The sequence below is a fragment of the Manis pentadactyla genome, chromosome 4 (genome assembly GCF_030020395.1).
Source record: "Manis pentadactyla isolate mManPen7 chromosome 4, mManPen7.hap1, whole genome shotgun sequence".
In the NCBI taxonomy this organism is placed as follows: domain Eukaryota; kingdom Metazoa; phylum Chordata; class Mammalia; order Pholidota; family Manidae; genus Manis; species Manis pentadactyla.
In genome coordinates, this window is record NC_080022.1 from 183,822,914 (window position 1) to 183,844,574 (window position 21,661).

The following is a 21,661-nucleotide window of genomic DNA, read 5'->3' on the forward strand; positions in this document are numbered from 1 at the left end:
TCATTCTAATGGCACCAGCTTCCACATGGAAGTCTCCTAGTGCCCAGGTCTGCCTGGCACACAACCCTCTCTCTTCATGTCCATGAACTCCATTCCAGCTCCCCATATTGGCCACATGGCAAGTGTCTCTGGGAGGAACTGACTATTCTGTGTGAATTCTATAGTGACTTTACCGTATTGATAAGGTGATGTCATATTCTAGGGAGGCAAGGATAAAGCCACCCTGTACATGTGCACGTGTCAGTCTATCTGGGTAGGGGGCTGAGGACTTACCTGGCAGAGGTGGTGTCTCAGATTGGGAAGTGGAGCCCAGGGGGACAGCCTGAGCTGGGATGAAGGTCATAATCATGAGGTCAAGAGGGGAGTGTTTGAGTCTTTAGAAGGTCCATTCTCCATGGGCACCAGTGAGCAGGAAACCCAGCATATTAATTTGTGGGAGCCATTTGACCAAGTGCCGCAGACTGAGTGGCTTAACAGTGGAAATTTGTCATCTGGTAGTTCTGGAGGCTGGCTGGCTGAAACCAAGGTGTCGTCCGGGGTCGGCTCCTTCCGGGGCCGCGAGGGGAGGATCTGTCCAGGCCCCTCTCCTCCCTGTGTGTCTTCACATGGACTTCCCTCTGTGTGTGTCTCTGTCCAAATTTCCCCTTTTCATGAGGACATCAGTCATGTTGGCTTAGGGGTCACCCTAATGAACTCACCTAAACTTGGTTACCCCTGGAAAGATCCCACCTCCAATCACGCTGCATGGTGAGGGACTAGGACCTCACCCTATAAATGTGGGGGGATGAGATCCAACCCACAACACCTGGGCTACTCCTTTTGGATGAGGTTGAAGGCGAGTGGGCCCCACAACGGAGGCAGCTCCCTGAGGAGGCTGGAGGAAAGCACAGGCGTGGGAAGAGGCCCCTAGCACGTCCTCTGTGTAGTGTCCTGCACGAGAAGCTGTTACATTAAATACCCCCTGCACACGAATTCCTTTTGATTCTCTGTGACGCCGGGACATCCTTACACGGTGCTTAGTCTCCCTGGCATTGCCTTGCTGAGATTCCTTTCTTCCTCCAGGAAAGCAGATGGCATTAACAAATGGAGAAAATTATCTATAATTCATAATCCAAGTCCATTGAGATCCACATGCTCCTTCCCAGATATGGGCTACAGATTCGGGTCAAGGGAGGGCCAGCAGGGAGCAAAGATGAAGAGTAATGTCCCTCTGTTTGGGGGGCTTCCTCGTCTTTCCTGTTTCAACGGAAGGAGAGGAGCAAGCCTGTGCCCTCAGCATCCTCAGGCTGGAGAGCTGGGATTGGATGTCACGGTGGGCCCACAGTCACCCCCTAGGAGAGCCAGGAAAGCCACGGTGCCGCCCCTCCTTGGGTGGTAGAGCATGGCACTGTCAGCTACCCCCAGGAGTGAGCAGTGCCACCAGCTCTGAGCCTGGGATGCCCGTGCCAGCAGCTGAAGAATCCCTTCTTCGAAGGAGGCAGGGGTAGGAGGTATCACCCAAATGCAGCGTCGTGTTCCAAGCGGCGGGCACAAGGCACAGCCAGCCCTTGCCCAACAGGAGAGAGATCCCCCACCACCGGCATCAAGGTGGCCTTAGGACGGCCACCTGTCCCTGCTGTCCTAATGCTGACCAGGGAAGGTTTTCTGGCCACTCTTGGCCCAGAGGGTTGAAGGGTCAGCCAGGCTCCCCTGGGGCCAGCAGGGAAGGGGGACTCCGGGACAGAGTCAGGACTTCTTGAGGGAATCTGGCTTCAGTCTGGCACCAACCTTAGCAGTTCCGGGTTTTATCTTCCTAAGGGTCATAAGTGTCTTTGGGAACTCCCTCCACCTCCAAATTTCAAATCCTGAAATCCTTTCCTCTGGTGCTTTTCGCTCTCCACCTACTGTGGTCTCCCTGGACTTAACTTCTCCTCACTGGGGTCTCCCAGCCCTTTCCTCCTTCCCAATCCACAGTCTGCTGCCAGGACACAGGCCTGGACCCATCCTCTGAGTGCCCCTGAGCAAGCTGCAGGCCAGGCTGGACAGTCTGTATAGGAGGATGCTGTTGGCCACAACCTACCAGTGACTACGAGGTGGTCCAAGCCTCCTTACCCTGCCCCTCGTAGTCTGTTCTTAGCACAGCTTTGGAAGATTTTGGATCACCCCAACCACTGGCTGCCTTTCATTGCTCATACAACGCTTGGGCAGATACCTCTGGTGCTCGGGGATGCAGAGGCACGGTGAGCGCAGCACCGAACTCTCGACTAGGACTACATGGCTCTGCTTCAGCAGGGGACAGTCACGCTAATGCTCCTGCGTCTGGGAGCCCTAGGGGGCACGAGGATGCTGGGGGAGCTGCAGAGCTGCTGATCTCCACCCTCCTGTGCAGAGAGGCTGCCCTTACATCCTGCTCCCACTGAATCATTTCATTCAACAATCATCAGTGAAGTTGGCTCTTGTGTGCAAGGACAGCCCTGTTCCGTCCAACCCTGTCCTTGCTACCACCTCTGAGCACAAGTAGGGTCCCAGGCACCCCACAAATCCTGCACACTAGGGTTTCCTAAACCAGTTTGATTGTAGGCATTGTCTTGAGGAGCCTGTTACAATGACGGGTTGCCAGCACCAGCCCTGGAGAGCCCTGCTGTGGCAGGTCTGAGGTGGGCCAGGAACCTGCCTTCTTAACTTGTATCCCAGGTATCTGATACAACTAGCCAAGCACGGACCCTGTGCTAGAGATCTAGATGAGAGTTGTATACTGTCCCCATCCCAGACCTGGTCCTGTAACAGCTGCTTGGGAGGATCTGGGTGACAGGTGGACAGGGGAAATTTTGAAGCACCACATCCTCACCTTTCTGGGACTGTGGTGGGGGCAGGACCTAAAGCTGGTCCCCCAGCACCTCCCGTAGCTGAGGCTCCATTTGGGGTCAGGCCAGACATCCTTCTGGAATTTTCAAGGGCTCTGTCCATTCTCTAACCAGAATTTCTCAAGGAGGATAGAGACAAGTGGGACTGAGATGGAGGTGCTCAGAGCTGAGGTCTAGGACACCAACCCCACCCCCACTTCCTCCCAGCCACTTGTCTGGGCCTTTTTCTGTGTCTGGTAGAAAAGAAGGGACCTCTGGGATTTTTGCCTTGACCTGAGTACCACTTCTACCTTTTAAGGTAATCCTTTGTTTTCTCCTGGAAGTACTTTTATCTCCTGTCATATTTTTATCTTCATCTTCCCATTTTGGTCCCAGTGCTTGTATTTGCCAAATAAACCAATAAACTGCACCTGGGCATAGAGTGCCCCCTGGTGGAGTCAGAGATTATGGCAGTGTCTTAGATCTCGGCTGGAACCCTCAGTTTAGAGGGACCTGGGTTTGGGTTCTGATTCTGGACAACCTGTCCAAGTGGGGCTGGGGTAGGCGTAGGGCTCTCTGGACAAAGTCTGGTGGGGAGGGGCGGGCTGGGCCTTTGAAAGACGTGGCTATCCTAGAATAATGAGGGGCAGGTGGGAAAGGGGCGCCCAAGCCACGGGAGAAAGCAGAGGGAAAGAGGGAAAGGACAAGTCTGTGCTGACGTGCAGAGCGGGGCCCGAAGGCTGTTCTGTGGGTTTTGGCTGTTCAGGAGAGGGCTTGCTTCTGAACAGGGCAGGGTGGGGGGATGTGATAAAGACAGTAAAGGTAGTAACCCCAAACCTTTACGGGGTGTGGACACTAGGCAGCAGTGCAATTATTAACCCCATTTTGCAGGTGGAGAAGGTGAGGGTCAGGGAAGTTAATAATTCAGCCAAGGTCACACAACTGTCAGCGGCAGGACTGGGAATCAGAGCCAGGCAGTGAGACCCAAAGTGCAGGCTCTCCGTCACTGTCAGTGTCCATTCCCCACTCATCCACCTTCAGGGCCACCTTCGTGGGGCTGCTCCTGTGGAAGGACTGGGACTGGGACACCAGATCCTGCAGCCACAGGCTTTGCTGCCACTTTGAGTCCCCCGGTAGGAGCCCCCTCCTCTCTGGGGAGACTTGGTGATCCAGCGACTAGAGAGTGGCTCCCGGAAATGGGGTCCTGCCTCTGTGCTCCCCCCACCCTCTCCTGGGCGTGTCTAGGGTCTGTCTGGAGCCTCTTTCCTCCCCCGCAGCATCCTTCACCCTCCCTCTTCCTCAGGGCATGGGTGCCATGCCAGGGCTCCACCCCCAGATCAACTGAGCCAGAATCTTGGGGTGCAGTTGGGTAGGGAAAAGAGGGAGGGAGGTTGGGAAGGTAGCTCAGCCATGGGTCTTTTTTTTAAAAAGCTCCCCAAATGAGTCTAATATGCATCCAGGACTGAGCCCCCTGCCAGCTTCCGTGTAAACAGATGTGGTCGGTGGGACTAGAGAGTCCCACCCGGATCGTGCCTCTTCCGGCTCCACCCCACTGGGCCCTGCACCCACACCCCAAGCCTACACCAGGCACTCTGACCCCTGAGGCTGTCCACCACAGAAGCTGAGCCTCCTGTTCTCTGCAGCTGGAACCCGCAGCGGCAATTAAGGTCCCATCCTTGGGTCTCTTCCCCTGTGGCCAAAGCACACATTCAGAAAGCGGTTCCTGTCAGCAGGGAGGCTTGTTATGGGGCCACCTTGAACCCAGAGAACTTAACGGGGGCAAGGGGAGGGGGTGGAGCCGGGCATGGAAAGGGGGTGTCCAGCTTCCCAGTTTCTGCCTTCTTCGTCCCTGAGGTGAGGCTGCTGCCCGCCCCAACCCCTCACCCCAGCCTCAACCTCACTCCTCTTCTAGAACACTCTAACCGAGGCAAGAAGAGGAACAACAGCCTGTTCACCCTAATGGGGCAGCTAGACGGTCCCAGGTTGGCCTCAGAGCTGGTAGGCTGTTTGGGCATCTGTGTGTCTCTTGCGTCTTATTGGCTGGGAGCCCAAGAGACCCCAGAGCCTGTGTCCCATGCCCCCCATCCCTCCTGAGCAGACTGGTCTGAGGGCTGGGCATGGCCCCATTGACCCCTCCACGGAGGGCTGGCCTGCCCCTCCAAGGGGCTGGAGCTTTCTCCTTTTCCTGGTCTACTGGCTGGAGGATCTGGAAGGATCAACGTCACACACCTGGATGTGTGTCCATTTGCGGCGGGCAAAGATGAGAGGTTACCTGTCCAAGGAAGCCGGAGGTTCTGGAGATCACCACCAGATGGCAGTAGGGCGCCCGTGCCCTGCCAGTTCAGAATTTACCTTGAGTTCCCAGGAGAGCAGCTTGTCTGTGGGGCTGCAGACTGGGCTGCTTCTTGGCTGCTGGGTCCAACTGCCTGATCTGTACTCCCTGGTTCCAGTCACCTTGGAAATTAAGACCAGGACTTGTTGGGTCTCTCCAGCACCACCCCACGACCTGCCTGCTCCCAGGCCAGGCTCGGCCACCTGGTCCACCCCAGCTCTGCTCTGTCCAGTCTTCGCTCACGCCCCTGCCCACCACCCTTGATCTCTAGGGTCCTCCTGTGTTCCGCTGGGCGCCCCCCCCCCAGAAATGGACAGGCAAGCAGGGAAGGAGAGCTTGCCTTCAGCTCTCCAGACACACAGCTCCCCAACGACTGCACCCAGCGCCTCACTTCCCTGGGAGAGGAAGAGACAGCCACTCCCTCTCTCAGAAGCTTGTAACTGCTTAGGCACTTGGTTTGCTGACAGCTTTCTCTGTTTCCTCTCACTCTGCAGGAAGGAGAAGATCAGCAATTTGACTCAGAAAGTGGAAGTGGGCCAGACCTCTCGGCATCCCAGAGAGGCCTGGGAAACCAGGAAGAAGTGAAGAGCACACACCAGACTCAGGCAAGGGGAGGCAACACGCTCGGGGAACACGTGATCAGTGCCAGGAGGGGTCTGAGGGGGGTCGGGCAGATGGGGGGTAAAAAACAAGGAGAGGCATGCAGAGATGGAGATGGAGGTGTGGGGACGGGAGTGGAGAGAGGGTCTCTTGGCACATATTCACAATGGGCTTCAAATGTGCTTTGAAAACATTTGGGCATAATACCATAAAATTAACTCATTTTCAATGTACAATTCAATAATTTTTAGTAAAGTTACAATTGTGCAACCATTACCAGAACCCAATTTTTGAACATTTCTTCAAACTTGATATTATTCCTAAGACCCAGAGTTTTATGGGTCCCATTACCAGCCCACACCATGAATTCCCATTTTCATAAATGTTGCAGTTGGCTGAAGAATAGTCCATATTTCTTGCCCTGTATGTGAGTGTGTGTGTGTGTGTGTGTGTGTGTGTGTAAGTGTATGTGTGAGTGTGCATGTGTTGCATGTAAAAAGCCTTATTCGTTAAATGCTTTAATTTTCATCAATCCTCTTTTAGAGTCTCCTCGTTTTGTGATATACTAAGAGACTCGGAAAGTGGAAGTGGGCCAGAGCTCTGTGCATCCCAGAGAGGCACAGGAAACCGGAAACACACCAGACGGGCAAGGGGAGGCAACACATTTGGCTTCACCCTTTCCTAACGGGCAGCTTATATACCGCCTGCTGCCCTGGAACGGGTGGAGACACAACCGCATCGGTAGTTAGTGCTCACCTGTTACAAACACTGTAACTTTTAACTTGCCTGAAGTAGTCCTGTGAAATACACACATCCTGCGAAGGCTGCCACGGTGCCGAGACAGATGAGCGGTGGGCTCAAGATGTCATAGGGTCTGTGTGTGCATGTCTGTTGCTTCTGACCTGCCTGACGCCTTGGGAGTTGAGGTCATACCCAGAAGGTCAGAACTCATGTACTTAAGCTCAAGGCCAAATGTGTCTCCCAAAGCCAAATATTAGAAGCTTTTGAACTGACTGCCTGCTGCCTCATCCCACCCCATCTTTGATTGACACAGGTGCCAGAGGGGACAGGGACTCCTTAAGTTTGTCTGGTGTCAGTCTACAAAGGAAGAGGCCTGGGGCTGCCCTTGTGTGAGGAGGGAGGAGGAGGTGGTGGAGATGGGGAGGCTGGGAAGATGGGGATACCCTGGCAAGTCTGTTTGGGTTCTTGTGGCCCCAACACCCTTTTCCCCAGCGCACCCCTGGGTCAGCAGCTTGGGCACCTTCCACTGCCTTCTAGAAGCCACTCTCCCTGCCCTGTGCAGTCACTCCCCAGAGTCATTGTGGTGGGCAGAAGATGTGGGTACTTCTGGGGGTGTCATGTCATCTCTCTGAGTTGGGAGGGGTGAAATTAGCACTTGGGCATGGTGGCTGTTCAGGAAACCACAGCTTAAGTGACTAACATGCACACCCACACCTGTGACCTCACTGTCAGCCTCCCGTGAGCTGGCAGAGTGAGCAGGAGTGTTTCCCATTTCACGCAAGGAGAAACTGCTGAATGAGTTTGCACGCAAGGCAGCTCAGGGCCAGGACACAAAGGCCAGACCTTCGCTGCTGTGCTGTCCCCACTGTCACACCCAGGGGTCCTCCCAAGCCCAGCCCCTCCCACCCCAGGAGGGATCCCAGGTTATTGCCTGTGATTCAGGAGCCCCTGGAGGCCAGTGCTGAGGGGAGGCTGGCTCTTGGGCACCTGCCCTCTTTATGCGTCCCTGGGGGCTGGGAGAGGCTGCTGAGGGTTGACGAGCAGCTTGATGCTGCGCCAGCTTCCCCTTCAGGTGAAGAGACCGCTGGCCTGTTTGTATCTAGTTTCTGCTAAAGTGTAGCTTAGGTGGAGTGCACACATCTGATGTGCTCAGGTGGATGGACTTACCATGCTTGCACCGTTTTAAGCTCTACCCCTTTCTTTTCCTTGGGGGCAGAGTTTGGCAAGAGGATGAGAGAGGCCTAGCTCTTAAATGCGTCCTTCCCTGGGAAGTGCAATGGGCATGTGGGCCTGGGGCTGTGGGTCCTGCGTGGTCCCTGCTTCCGTGAAGTCTTACAGTCTCACAGTGAAAAGGAGGGCATGTGGTGACCCCTTGGCATTGGTGGAGACAGGGACATGGGAGGGAAGCTCGGAGGGGTCTGGAGAAGACAGGGCTGTCTTCAGAGGAGATAGCTTCAGCGCAGCCTTGAACCAGTGAGTAGGGGGCTCAGACAAGGCTGAGGAGAAGGAATGACCTTGAAGAGTCAGCCACGTCCTTCCCCCTGCAGATGCCCTGGCCCCGGTCCGTCACTGGGACACTGCGGAAGCCCCCAGACTGTCTCGCCGGTAGAGTCAGGAGCAGGCCGCAGGTGGACGCTCCCTACTGAGCCCAGCCCCCACAGCTATTCCTGCTGAGCTGCGCAGAGCCCTGTGGGACCGGGTCCTAGTCCCTGCCCTCCTGCTGGGGGTAGACATTCTCTCCAGGCCCAGGCAGCTGTGATGGGTGCACAGAGCCTGCCTGGAGAAGCCGCTCTGTGGACAGGGTGCCTCAGGGAGCCCTCTGGCCAGGACTGCCACCCATCTGCCTACCCACAGCTTCCTTTGCCTCTCCATCTAGACCATACGGAGCCCAGCACCAAGCAGAGAGCACGCCACGGGGCGTCGTGGCTAGCTGGCTGTGGACTGTGGCTTTAGTTAATCCACGACTGTATTATCACAGAAGTTTTCCCACTGACCACCAAACACTGTGCTTGGAATCTTCCAGAAGGAGAATGGGCAAGTCTTTTTGGTTCCTTTGCACTCTCCCAGGCAAGGTCCTCCTGTGGCAAGATGGAGGGAGGAGAGTGAAAATCCCCAAAGGAGCAGCCATGAGTGGGAGGGGAGGGTGTTCTTGGAGCTCCAGAACTAGGGCAGGGCTCCCTACGGCAGCCCTTGGCATCAACAACTGCAAGCCCTCCAGTGACACGTCACATGTGAGGGCTGCTTTCCTATGCTCATATGGCCGTTCTGTGCAAGCTGGGACCCTTGTCACAGGAAATACGTGTGCGTGTTTCTAGTCTGAACTCCACACGGGTCAGGGAAGGAGTGGTCCCTGCAGGCTTTCTGAGTGCCCACTCTGTGCCCAGCCCTGAGCCGGGTCCAGTGCGGGCAGCACAGCCTGAGGACCTTCTGGCCAAACTGAGGACACATTTCCAAGACTAGGAATCGTGCAGGGCCTCTGAGGTCATTGAGCCAACTTGGGAGTCTGAGCTTTGAGCTGGGAGGCTCATGGAAGGGGAGCTTCCCAGAGGGGCCTCCCTGTGGGTGCTGCCCAGGGCCCTTGTTCTGCCCCACAGGGTGCTCACCCTGACCTCAGGGAACCAGGGCACTTACTGGGCACAGCCAGAAGGAACCCAGCCCTCTGTCTTGGGGGGCATAAGGGGTGAGCAGGCCTGCAAGTCAGGGGGAGCTCAGGACCTCTTCATGGGGAATATCTGTGGAAGCTTCCACTCAGCTGGATTCAGCAGGAGCACCCCCGTTCTGGGGTGTCTGAGCTTTGCTCCTTCAGCAATTACATTTTCTGACCGACATAGGAAGAGAAACTGAACCAGGAAGCAGCACCTAATAAAGAAAAGCAGAAGCGGGGACCTGGAGGCTTGACCCTCCTCCCCCGGGGCCTGGAGCTCCGGTCCAGCAGGCGGGGCTGCGGGCAGGTGAGCAGGAGAGATGCCCAGGCAGGCCCGTGCGTGGCTGCCTCCCGCTCTGCTGCTTCTCTGGACCCCAGGTGAGGAGCCCCCTGGGAGAGGTGGTGGGGTCGGGCATGAGGGGAGGCAGCAGTGGGACCCCCCAGATCTCGGATGGGCTGCCAGAGGGCTGCAGCCTGCAGGGAAGGGCGAGGCTCTGTCTCTGAGGAGCCCAGCGGGGGCGTGCTGGGCACGGAGGTGGGCTCCCAGGAGGGCTTCGAGGGCGCCTCCGGGTGGAGTGTCCCGGCAGGGCAGGGATGACCGGAGGCTGCTTGCCCGCTTGCGGTTCCAGGTGGGGGCAGGGTGGGGCCTGGCAGGAACCCCAGGGCCTCGGGGACGCGGGTGCGTAGCCAGGGCTGCTGCTGGGCAGGGGTCGCGGGCTCCGAGACGGGAGCCGGGCGGTGGGTGCGGTGCAGCGGAGCAGAGGCCTGGGGCGGGGGCAGGAGGCTTTCTCCGCGGGGACCTTCCGTGCCTCCCAGAGGCGCACCTCAGACGGCCCATGCCGCCCTGCGAGGCCCAGCCCCAGGGCAATTGAGACCTTTGTGGTCGTTTTGCTTCCCAGTGGCATGTTTGCTTCGGTTCTGTTTGCTGGATGACCGTCTGTGGTGAAGTGACTCCTGTTTGTGAGTTAATTCGGAGACAGGTCTCCCTGGCTCTGCTAGTTCGCCTCCTGACCCTCCCGGGGCCCTGTGGTTGCGCGGGATCCGTGTGCAGTGAGGATTTGCGGTTTCTTTCTGATGAGGTTTCTCTGCGTTCTTGCCTCACCACCTGGTGCGCCAGAATGAAGCCCAGGACCGGAGGTCATCCCTGCCTTGTCCCCAGCCGCGGCAGGTGGGCAGTGTTTCCCACTGAGCATGAAGAAGGCACACGATGTGTCCATTTACACAGCGTTTTAGAAACAATAGTATTACCTGCCGGATGCTTTTTCGTTATCTACATGATTATCTTTTTCTCCATGGAACTGCTAAAGTGGTGAATTACATTAAGAGATTCAGCCATATTTTCGTCTCGGTATCTTAGGCTGACTTCATGGAATGACGGAGGTTTTCCTGCTTCTATATTCTCTGCAACTGTTTAAATGCAACTGGAATTGTTTGTTCCTTGACGGTTTGAGAGAACCAACTTGTGAAACTGGATTTTGCTCCCTTTTACTGAAAAGGAAAGAACTCTTTTTATTTTTTGCATTTCCCCCCAGCTTTATCAAGGTATAATTAACAAATGAAAATTGTGTAAAATTGGTTATGTGTGTGTCTTCCTTTTTTCTGGATTTGGCTACCCTCTAGCGTGTTTATTGTTTGTCCCTCCAAAAGAACAATCAGCTTTTCAGTGTATACCCTAATTCCACTGCTTTTCTGTTCCCTAATTCACTGATGTCAGCTTTGACTTTCCTTGTCCGTTCTTCCTGGGTTGGGTGTGCATGCACCTTGACCCCTCCAGTTGGAGGATTCACTCATTTACCCGGGATTATCTGGGATGAGACTGTGATCATACGGTAAAGCATTAGGTCAACAGAGGAGCTTCCTGGTTGAAGAGTTTTGGATACAGGGAGGCCCCTGGCTGCAGGGTGGTCTCTGGTCCGCTGTGTTTCTGGTTAGTGGGGAGGGGGAGGCAATAAGCGGCAAAGGAGTGAAAGCATGGGGAAGCACATTGGGAGGATTGTACTGAAGTGTGTCTGATCCAGGTAAGCGTGGAAATAAGGCTGAAGGTTTCCTGACAACCTCCCTGTCTCTAGGTTACAACGAAACCTTCACAGGTGCAGAAACTTTGGGGAGAAATGGTGGTCATTTTTCACCCAAGATTTCAGATGTGGGTTGTCTTCAGAAGGATGGCTTACTTCTGTTGTTGCTGAGAAAAGCAAATCGGGAGAGAGACAGACAGAGAGGCAGACAGACGGAGAGGGAGCTCAAAAAGGGAAGTCAGACACTGGAGACAGACAGGGTTGGGCGTTGTGGGTGGGGGTACTGGGATGACCCGGTTCAGGGAGGGGAGCCAAGACCCAGGCAGAGAAAGATGGCACGGAGAGGACAGCCAGGAAATGGCGAGGACTAGAATTAGGCCGTGAGCACAGGAACATCATCTTGGATAAAGAAAGGCTGAAACAGACATTTACTTATTAAGCAGTTGATATGTGCCAATTTTAGTGATTTGTATTTTTCTAGAAAATCACACATTATTCAGTTTTGCACATTTACCTGTAGAAAATTTCTACAAAGTTCCATCTTGATTTCTTTTCATTTTCTCTGTATCTGTGGTTTTCTCTTTTCATTTCTTAATTCAGCCAGAGGGTTCTCTATTTTTATTAGATTGAATCTTATGAATTATGAATAAGAATTATGATATTCCTATTTTCTTGGTCAAAAACCGTTGAATATCTGCAGTTTCATATGGTTGAACCTAATACTATTGGCCAGACATTGGACGTCATCTCATTGAATGCCCCCAAATGCCATGTGAGGCCTACCACTTCACAGATGAGGCATCTGAAGCTCAGAGAGCTTAAGTAACTTGCCCCAGAACACACAGCTGCTGTGGAACAGAGCCAAGTCATAAACCCAGATTCTTCTTAGGCCCTTTCCACCTCACCTTAGCAATAGCTGCTGAGCATTCAGTGGAAGTCACACCTGTGACAGGTGATGCAGGCACCTGCGACACACACACAAGAGCAGGGTAGGGATGTGTCCTCAGTGTGGTGACCAGGGTCTGCTTCACCCACGCTCGCCCTCCCTGCTCCATCTCTGAGAACTGTTTGGGAAGATCAGAAGTAAGTCTTGGAAACGAAAAATGAGCTTCCTGAAAATTAAGTCCATAGGAGCTGGGCAGGCTGCAGTGAGACACAAGATGAACCGGAGGTCATCACCAGTAAACTGTATGTGTGTGACTGATTTTTGTATCCACAAAAGTTACCGTGTGTCCAGTGTCCTTGTGAACTCTCTGGACTCTTTCTGCCTTGGGATGTATTCCCTTGGTGGAAACAGACTAGTGTGTGAGCCGTTCTTCAAGTCCCTGGATGCTCAGGGGTGGGGGTGGCCCTCGGGGGAGCAGGGCGCTTGCGGGAGAGTTCATACAGTCCTCACCACTTGGAGGTGGGGGGCCCCTGTTTGGTGGTGGGTGGGAGAGGCAGCAGAAAATGGGGCTGGAATCTGGAGGAGGCGGCTGCTGTGATCAAAATCTCTATGGGGAACTGAGGAAGGACATTTCAAGGGTGATCTGGCTGATGGTAACCACTAATGTGAGAGGGGGGAGCTTTGGAGGGTGACCCCCCCCAGACACCCCTGCCCCAGGCCCATGTGTGAGGAGCTGGCACTTGGCTGTGTTTTCCAGGCTGTTGGTCTCTGAGCGGCCCCGAGTCCGTGATGGGCACCATTGGGGGATCCCTGAGTGTGCAGTGTCGGTATACGGAGAACTTCGCAGAAAATAACAAATACTGGTGCAGGAACTCATGCTTGTCACCGTGGAAGATTGTGGAGACCACAGGGTCAGAGAGAGTAGGGCGGAGCGGCCGCGTGTCCATCAGGGACCATCCTGCAAACCTCACCTTCACAGTGACCGTGGAGAGCCTCACAGAGGGGGACGCAGGCACGTACCGGTGTGGGATCGATACACCATGGCTCGACGGATTTGTGCGAGACCCCACTTTCCAGGTTGTGGTGTCTGTGATCCCAGGTGAGCCATACACACCCCTACCCAGGGCTGCCTGAGGAGGCTCAGGTCAGATTAGCTGAGGCAGAAATCAAATGGGAGACTTGTGTGTGTATGTGCGTGTGTGTGTGTGTGTGTGTGTGTGTGTGTGTGTGTGTGTGAAAGAGAGAGAAAGAGGAGACAGAGAGTCAGGGACGCCTCCTGGACTTGCTGGCACCTCTGCTCAGTCTTGAGGGATGGGAAGGTGCCTTCAGGTGGAGTGCCGCAGAGACAGCAGAGTGTGCGAAGGAGAGAGCGCGCCAGGAGTCAGCCCTGCAGAACCCAGAGCTGCGTGGGGGATGGTGGGGAGCTGAGCAGAGAAGCAGGCGGCACAGGGCGTGGTGAAGGTGGGAGATCTAACAAGTGACCCGTCACATTACAGTTCAGACAGACCTCTCTAGCAGGCAGCATGTGGCTGTGGCTGGAGGGGACAAGGCTGGGTGCAGAGGCCACTTAGGGCTCCCTGGAGGGCCCTGACCTTCCTCTGCAGGATGGGATCAGAACTGTTGGGGGCTGTACCTGTACCCTGTTTGGAAATGCTCCCCTGGCCCAGGACCCTCTGTCCTGCCCCGCTTCCTGAGTAGATTTGGTGTGAAATCAAACCACAAAGGTATTGACGAGTAGCGGGAGAGTCAGAGAGCTTCCCAGGTCTGATTCGTGCTTCTGCACCAGCAGCAACGACAGCCCCACCCACGGGTGTCCCCAACAAGGCCACAAGCTCGACAACCACAACCACAACAGCACTTATAGCTATGTCGTCCCCTGCCCCCGACGGAGGGAATGTCACCCACCACGCGAGCAACCGGGAGGAATTCCAGCAGAACCAGGGCCTCAGGTGAGGCTGCCTGTCCCTGTGTCCTGGAGGTGGGCCTTCCCTCAGGAGGAGCTCAGGCGGACACCCCCTGCCCTGGCATGTGGTCCACTTAGAACAGGAGTCACACTCCTGCTCACTGGGGACCTCTGTGCACCAGGCCCAGGTCTGCAGCTGCCGTCTGTGTCTCTGATGGGCGGACCTGCCCGGGCTCCCGGAGCTGGGGAGATGGTGGGGGGTGGGGGTGGGCGGGAGGGCTGGGAAGTGACATGTATTGGGGCTGACGATATCCTGCCAGGCACGTGCTACATGCCTCACATGAATGTTCTCATTTGCTCCTCACTACAACCCTATCCTGTTACTACTTTCATTTTACAGATGAGTAAACTGAGGCTCAGAGAAGTTAGCAGTTGGCCATATCATGGAGCTACAGGAGGCAGGCTGGGCTTCCAACCCAGGTTTACGAGATTTCAAAGTCCTGGGTTCTTCCTTCTAAATTTGTGATTCTTGACCTTTTTGGGGTCACAGACTCCCAGGAAAATCTGACATTTTTTGTCTCTCTCCCCAGAAAAACACATGCAGTTATAAATCATTTTTGAGGTGCACAGAAATTCTGAGACCACCTTGTGTCTGGCACTGCCCACCTGGAGTTGGCACAGACCCCCAGGTTAAGGGCTCAGTCCCATAAGACTGCCTGACTCAGATGCCAGAGCTCTGGCAGATCCCCAGGCCATCATACTTCTGTTTGACTGTGGGTGTGGGGGACCCCATGACTCCCTTGGGTTCAATAATAGGCTAGATAACCCACAGAACGCAGGAAAACACTATACTTCCAGCTGTAGTTTTATTATAAAAGATGAAGGTCAGGACCAGCCAAATGAAGAGACACAATGGGCGAAGTCTGGGGGGTTCCTGAACAGAGTTTCTGAGCAGGTCACTCTCCTGGGACATCAGCGTCTTTACCGCCAGGTGCTCCTCCAAGCTTTGGTGTCCAGAGTTTATACTGGAGCTTCATTACACAGATGTGATTGGTTGAATCATTTGCCATATGACTGAACTCAATCCCCCACCCCGCCTCCACTTCCTGAAGCTCAGGCTGGCTCAGAGCCTCAAATCTGTAATCACATGGCTGGTCCTTGTGGTGCCCAACCCCCCTCCTGAGTCATCTCATATCTTAGTAGAAACTTGGGTGAGATCCAAGGGGCTTGTGAATAATGAAGGCACACCAATTACTAGGGAAATCCCATGGATTTAGAGCCTCTGTACTGGGGGCCAGGGACAAAGGAAGTCTGACTATTTATTATATGACACCTCAAAGGCCTTCCCACAACCCTAGTGACAGTCTTAATACCAGGCAAGGTGAAATTCAGGCCCCAAACACACCACTTCCAGAAACTGATTCTGTGGATACATATACAGGCGGCAAAGCTAGGTTTTGTACAGCCTGAAGCCTGTGCAACATGGTGGGGTTGAGGGCCATATTTATGAAAAAGACTAAAACCCTGTGAATGCAAACAAGGCATGCAGGAAGGGGCCCAAGCAAGGTTGGGGTTCAAGAAAGTTGTGTCAACTTCCCCGTAAATCTGCTATTGCTTGTCCACATGGGAAATAGTACTACAGAGTGATTTATTGCAGCGACGTTTATAATTGCAAGAGACTGGAAGAAATGCCCCTTAAGAAGGAAGAGTTAAATAAATGATGGTCTGTCCGTGCAATGGAATACTACACAGCTGGGAAAAAGAGCAGGGAACTCCTTTGTGTACTGACAAGGAAAGATCTCCAAGATGTATTGTTAAGTAAAAAAAAAAAAAAAGTATTTATACTTACCTCCTTTGTGTGAAAAAAGGAAGAAAATAAGGTGCATCCATATCTTCTTGTATCTGAATAAGGACCCTCTGTAAGTTTCTTAAGTAAGTTGTGCGTGTCTGTGGAGGGATCGGGAACTGGGGTATGTGTAGGAAGGAGACTTTATGCTGATTCCTATCTACTGAGAAAAAGGAGGGAAGGCAGGTCCCCAGCCAGGCTACACCGCCCTGTGTCTCGCCCTAGCCTCCAAGTACTACTCTCCTTGTCAGCACTCCTGCTGCTCCTGCTGGGGGGAAGCACGCTGCTGGCCTGGAGGATGGTTCAGAGACGCCCCAAAGGTGAGTCAGCTCCCCACGCCCCCCGCTCCAGGGCGGGCAGGCCCTGACCGCACTCTCACATCCTTCAGATCTGTGTCTTTGTTCCCCAGAATGGCATTGAATGCATACCCACAGACTACGTGTCCTGGGTGGCCCTGGAGGGCAGAGGCCAGAGGAGGTGTTCCTCGTTTGGCAGACACAGGCTGCAGAAGGTGGTGCCCCAGCAGGAGGCCTTTCCCATGGTGGGGCCTTGGGTGGTTGCCCTGTGACGTTCCTCTTCTATTTAAAGCACTTCCATGATCTCCCACACCCTCTAGTCAAGACCCTCCATGATCTGCCCCTCCTCCCGCCCGCCCCGTGCGCTGTTCTAACTTCCTGTAACTTGGCAAGAGCCACAGCCCCAGTCTCTCCAGCTTCTGCTCTGGACACCCGGAGGACCTCCATGTCCTCTTTCCCTGGCCCCCTCCTAGTGGGTCCTACGGGGTGCTCTCAGACTTCCTTTCCTTTTAGACCTTTTCCTGGCCCCCAAAGAGGGGGTCCTCCCCAGGTGTACCTCTATGCCTTCACTGTCACAAATTGTCACCACCTGCGTCCTTGCCTGCCTGCCTTCCCCCACCCCACCCCCGCCCATGTAACTCCTTAAGATCAGGGCCTGGCTGGCGCGGGGAAGCAGGCTCCTGCCAGAGATGCAGGGTGAGCCTTACACGTCTTTCCTGCTCTGAGAGCTCAGAGGACATGAGCAGAAGGTTCTCAGGGGCACCCATGTCTAGCCCTTCAAAGCTGCAGGGAGATGGGGGTTGGGGCACAGAGGTTCCTCTTTCCACCGCGGTGGCAGCGTCAGCTACTGACTGAACTGCTACCTGGGCCCTGGAGCCTGCTGGGCCCTTGGTGGGGGTGGCGGGTGGGGGCCGGGGGTGACCCTGCCTTTAGGAGAGAATTCAGCCTGGACACATCTGCTTGATGCGGGGGAAGCGAACCACTTCCTCGTCCCCATCTGCTTCCCCCGTAGTGCCGCCTCCCCAACAGCCTACACGCGGGTGCTGCTGACCACGTGAGGCTTTTCCCAGCCTGCCTGCCTCAGATCTGTGGGTCCCAGCCTTTCCTCGCTGCCCTTTCACCTAGAAAGTCTCCCCTTTTAAAAAAGCGATATGCAATTGTTGCAGAAAATTCCAAAAATAAGTAAAAGCACTGAGAAGGAAATGAATTAACCATACATGAACATGAAGCCCTCAGCCCCCAAGAATGCTGACGTCTGTCGCGTGTCCTTCCAGCCCCTCCCGGCGCCTCTTGAGGAGCGCGTGGTGTCTTCGAACGGTTGCTTCATACCGCAAACCCTTTCCTAAATCATTTTTTTTTGCATTTAACATACTGTATCATCTTTCCTGCTATTCAATATTCTTCTAAAAATCCCTGACTGCAAATTCCCCTGTGTGTGCCTGGATTCCATCCTCTGTCACAGGAGACGGGCTTTCTGTTCCGATGTCCTGACTCCCTCCCAACATCTGCAAGTCCCCTTCCGCCTCCGGCCTCAGCGGGAGCTGTCTGCACATTGTCTGCTTCTCCCCCCTCAGCCCTACACCTGCCCTGTCACACCCCTCACAGTTCCTCCCCTCAGTTCACGCTTCTCACGCACTCCATTCACTCGCTCACACAGCAAAGCTGTTCTGAGCACCTACTGTGTGCCAGGCTCTGTGCTGGGGTCTGGGGGCACTGTTGTGACCAGGGTAGACTGGGTCCCCTTTCAGTGCCCTCCTGCCTAGCTGAACTTTCTCGTTGCCGTGATCCTTGCCGGCGATGTAGGCCCCCCCTCTGTCCCGTCAGAACATCTGTCCCAGCCCAGGAGAGGGATGGTGGTCCCCAGGGGGCCAGAGCAGATGACCCCCAATGACCTCTAGTGGTCTCCTGCAGTTCTAGGTCTCTGCAAGGACAGCTCCTTTTATTTCTTTCTTTATTTAAAAAATTGTAGGGCTCGTTAAAACACAGATATGCTGAACCCCATCTCCGGGGGTCTGATTCGGTGTGTCTGCAGTAGGGCCTCTGGATCTGCATTCTTTTTACTGTGGTAAAAGCATGTACCATAGAATTTGCCATCTTAACCACTGTAAAGTTGGCACTTGGGTAGTGCTGAGTATGTTCGCACTGCCACGGAGGAGATCTTCAGAATCTGGCATCCCGGCGGCAGGTCCTCCTACAGAGATGCCTTTGATTTCCTGTCTTCTCCCACCTGGGAACACTCGTTCTGATTGATTGTTCTGAGAACTAGCTTTGTTTGGCCCTGCTCCTGCAGCTAGAGCCTTCCTGCTTGTTCATTTATTCACTCATTCACTTATTCATTCATTTCTTCGTTCAGTAATGCACCCACTCAGCGAACCCTGAGTTCCTACCGTGCTACAGACCTGAAGCGATAGGTCCCCAGCGCCAAAGTCTCTGGGGAAAGACCTGCTCCACATGGATTGCAGGGAACCCCATCCTCGCTGTGTTCTGCATTCAACCTCCTTACTCTCCTCTTGTTTTTTTAACAGGTGAGAATCGGCAGCCTCCCCAGAACTCCAGTCAGGTAAGACAGCCTGCCTGCCGCAGGAGGTGTCAGGGTGGCCGGCTGGGAGCACAGGGCTGTTGGTGTGTTGGGCGGCTCCGTGGGCCAGTGGAGGTCTGGATGGATCACTGATGCATGGAACAGGGTGCTTGCCCAGAGCAGGGAGAACACAGCCTGGGAGGTCTGGTGACGGGTCTTGTCTCAAGCTCTGCCCAGACTGCTCTGGCCCCCAAGGGGAAGTGGAATGAGGGAGGGCCTTCCCACGCTGACCCGGGGAGCATTCAAATACTAACCAGAGTGGGGCCTGGGGGACGCATGGCAGCAAGATTGGGGCTGGGGCACCCAGAGCACACAGAGAAGCAGGGACAGAGGTCCCTCTGGGCTGGACCACAGAAGGGGTCTGTGGACACCTGCCAAGCCCCTGCACCCCCTGCGCACCCCAGGCTGCCGAGCACACTGAGCCATGCTATGCAAATTTGGAGCTGCAGATGAGGTCCCTGGGGGGACAGCCCATGCAACTGATGCAGCCAGAGGTGGAATACAGCACAGTGGTGAGCACGGGGGTCCAGGTCCCAGCATGGGGACCCTGGACTATGCCAGAGGCATCACCTTGGGGGTGGCGGTGGACAGGGAGGGAAGTGAGGGGCTGGCTTGGTGATCTTGTGCCTCTCCAGGATGGGGCCACACAGCAAATGTGGCAAGTGTAGACTTTGCCAGAGTTTTGTGTCATTGCAGCTGGGGGTCAGGTGGAAGATGAAAGGCCTATTGGGATGGTCAGTGATAGTCAATAGTCAATAAAGTACAGCATTTATTAAGCACCTACTATATACCATATGCCCAATGTTAAAGTGTATAATTTGTCACTGGTTTGGTCCATTATCTCTCTGGCATCAACTCTGCTTTTCAAGTTTTTATCAATGCCCTGAATTGGTCATACTTAGGCACAGCCCCTGTAAAGTGGAATAATGGCGGAGGCTGCTCTCCAGGGTCGTGACCCACCCATTATTGGAAGAGTGCAGGCAGAGGCTGGGGACAGAGGTTGGTGTAGATGAGCATTTGATTTGGCCCCGGGACTAGCAACATCCTTGTTTTTCTAACTTGGTGACTAACCATCTCAAATAGATGCCAGGAACGCTGGCTGTGATGCCTGGGACTTCCTGCTGTTTCTTGCCCAGGTTGGGTGGAGCCTGTGGGTGGGCAGGACCTTGGAGCCCAGTCTTTGTGAGAGAAACAGGCCACGACAGCAAGGAAAGAGCCCCCACGTTGGGCCTCTCTAAGGCCCCTCGGGGTCCCTTTCTTCATCCTAAGCTGGGGGTCTGTGCTCCCCCACCTCTCCCTGAGCCTCCTGTCTTTCTCTCTGCAGAGGGCCCCCAGGGAAGAACTTCACTACACCTCAGTGGCATTTGACTTTCAGAGGCAGGATTCCAAGGCCAGCAGGATTAACTCCCAGAAGGCCCCAGCACTGGAGCCTGAGTACAGTGTGATTAAGAAGACATAAGCCTGCATCTCTGGCTTTGACAACCATCTGGAGGTCTCTGTGGGCCACAAGAAACCAGGGCCTGCCCCCCGAGCCCTCACCCACATCCCCCTCAGCCTGCTCCCCTTGATGGTGACCTTGCAAGGCAGCTGGGCTCCTACAACTGTCCCTCTGGTACCATCAGCCCGGCTGGCTTCATTGAGGACTAGCAGCACTGGGTTCTGGGCAGGACCTGTGGGAAACCCCCTTCCTGCTGGCCCTTGGTGCATCCTTCCTCTTCTTTGCTTCGTTCCAGCTCTGTGTGTGGAGGGCAGGAGCTCAGTCCTATTTGGCTCCAGGAAAGGAACGTGACTCACGTAGGATGGTACCTACGAATAGCTGTGTAAATCACAGCCCCGTGGAAAAGTCCAGGATTGCTGGGAAGTAGGGAGAACTGGCAGAGAGCCAGAAAGATGCGAAGGCACCAAGACTGGTCTCCTTTAACCCACAGACAAGGCAGCTGAGGCCCAGAGGAAGCAAAGGCTTGCCCGTGGCTCCAGAACCAGAGGCACATTCCTTTGGACTTTTTTTAATATCACAGATATCAATGGAGTTTAAAATATCTTAAGACAGGAGAAAAAAAAGTTATTTAAACAATGCCTGCTATGTGTCTACAATTCTCTATTAAACAAAGTTGCTTCCTTTCAAAGGCTGAGTAATATTCCATTGTACATCTGTAGCTCATTATGCTTATCCATTCATCTGTCAATGGACACATGAGTTGCTTCAGTGCTTTAGCTGTTGTAAATAATGCTGCTATGAAAATGGTTTATAAATGACTCTTTGAGACCCTGCTTTCAATTCTTATGGATATACATCCCAAAGTGGAATTGCTGATTCATATGAAAAGGTTATTTTTAATTTTTGAGAAACTTCCATACTGTTTTCAACAGCAATTTACATTCCCACCAACAGTGCACTAGAGTCTCGATTTCTCCACATCCTTTCCAACTCTTGCTTTCTTTCTGTTTTATTTGATAGTGGCCATCCTAACGGAGGTGAGATGATACCTGATTGTCATTTTGATCTGCATTTCCCCAGTGACTAGCGACGTTGAGCATCTTTTCATGTGCTTATTGGCCACTGGATGTCTTTGGAGAAATGTACATTCAAGTTCTTTGCCCACTTTTGAATGAATTTTTGTTGTTGCTGAGTTTTAGCTGTCTAAATATTCTAGTTATGAATCCCTTTTCAGATAGATGATTTGCAAATGATTACTCTCATTCTGTGGGTTACCTTTTTACTCTGTTGATAGTTTCTTTTGATACACAAAACCTTAACGTTTTTGTAAAGTCCAATGTATCTATTTTTTTTCTTGTGTTGCTTGTGCCTTTGGAGTCATAGCCAAGAAATCATTGTTCATTCCAATGTTGTAACACTTTCCTTCTCAGATTTTTATAGCTTCAGGTCTTCTATTTAGGTCTTTGATCCATTTTGAGCTAATTTTTGTATATGTGTTAGGCAAGGGGCCAAATTTATTGTTTTGCATGTGGATATCCAGTTTTTCCAGAATGATTTGTT

At 53.8% G+C, this 21,661-nt stretch overlaps 1 protein-coding gene across 2 annotated transcripts; it reads left to right on the plus strand.

Annotated features, from left to right (window-relative positions):
- Positions 1-8,420: 8,420 nt before the first annotated feature.
- LOC118919844 (CMRF35-like molecule 8) lies at positions 8,421-20,789 on the plus strand. 2 transcript variants are annotated; one of them, XM_057501676.1, is made up of 8 exons: positions 8,421-8,533; positions 9,331-9,517; positions 12,798-13,139; positions 13,827-13,989; positions 16,015-16,109; positions 18,611-18,645; positions 19,068-19,175; positions 19,988-20,789. In XM_057501676.1, exons 2-8 carry the CDS (start codon positions 9,460-9,462, stop codon positions 20,120-20,122), a joined length of 936 nt encoding a protein of 311 aa, XP_057357659.1. In that variant the 5' UTR covers positions 8,421-8,533; positions 9,331-9,459; the 3' UTR covers positions 20,123-20,789. The 2 variants fall into 2 exon arrangements, with proteins under 2 accessions (XP_057357659.1, XP_057357660.1); XM_057501677.1 differs by having other exon boundaries at positions 8,427-8,533; positions 13,830-13,989.
- The last annotated feature ends 872 nt before the right edge of the window (positions 20,790-21,661 follow it).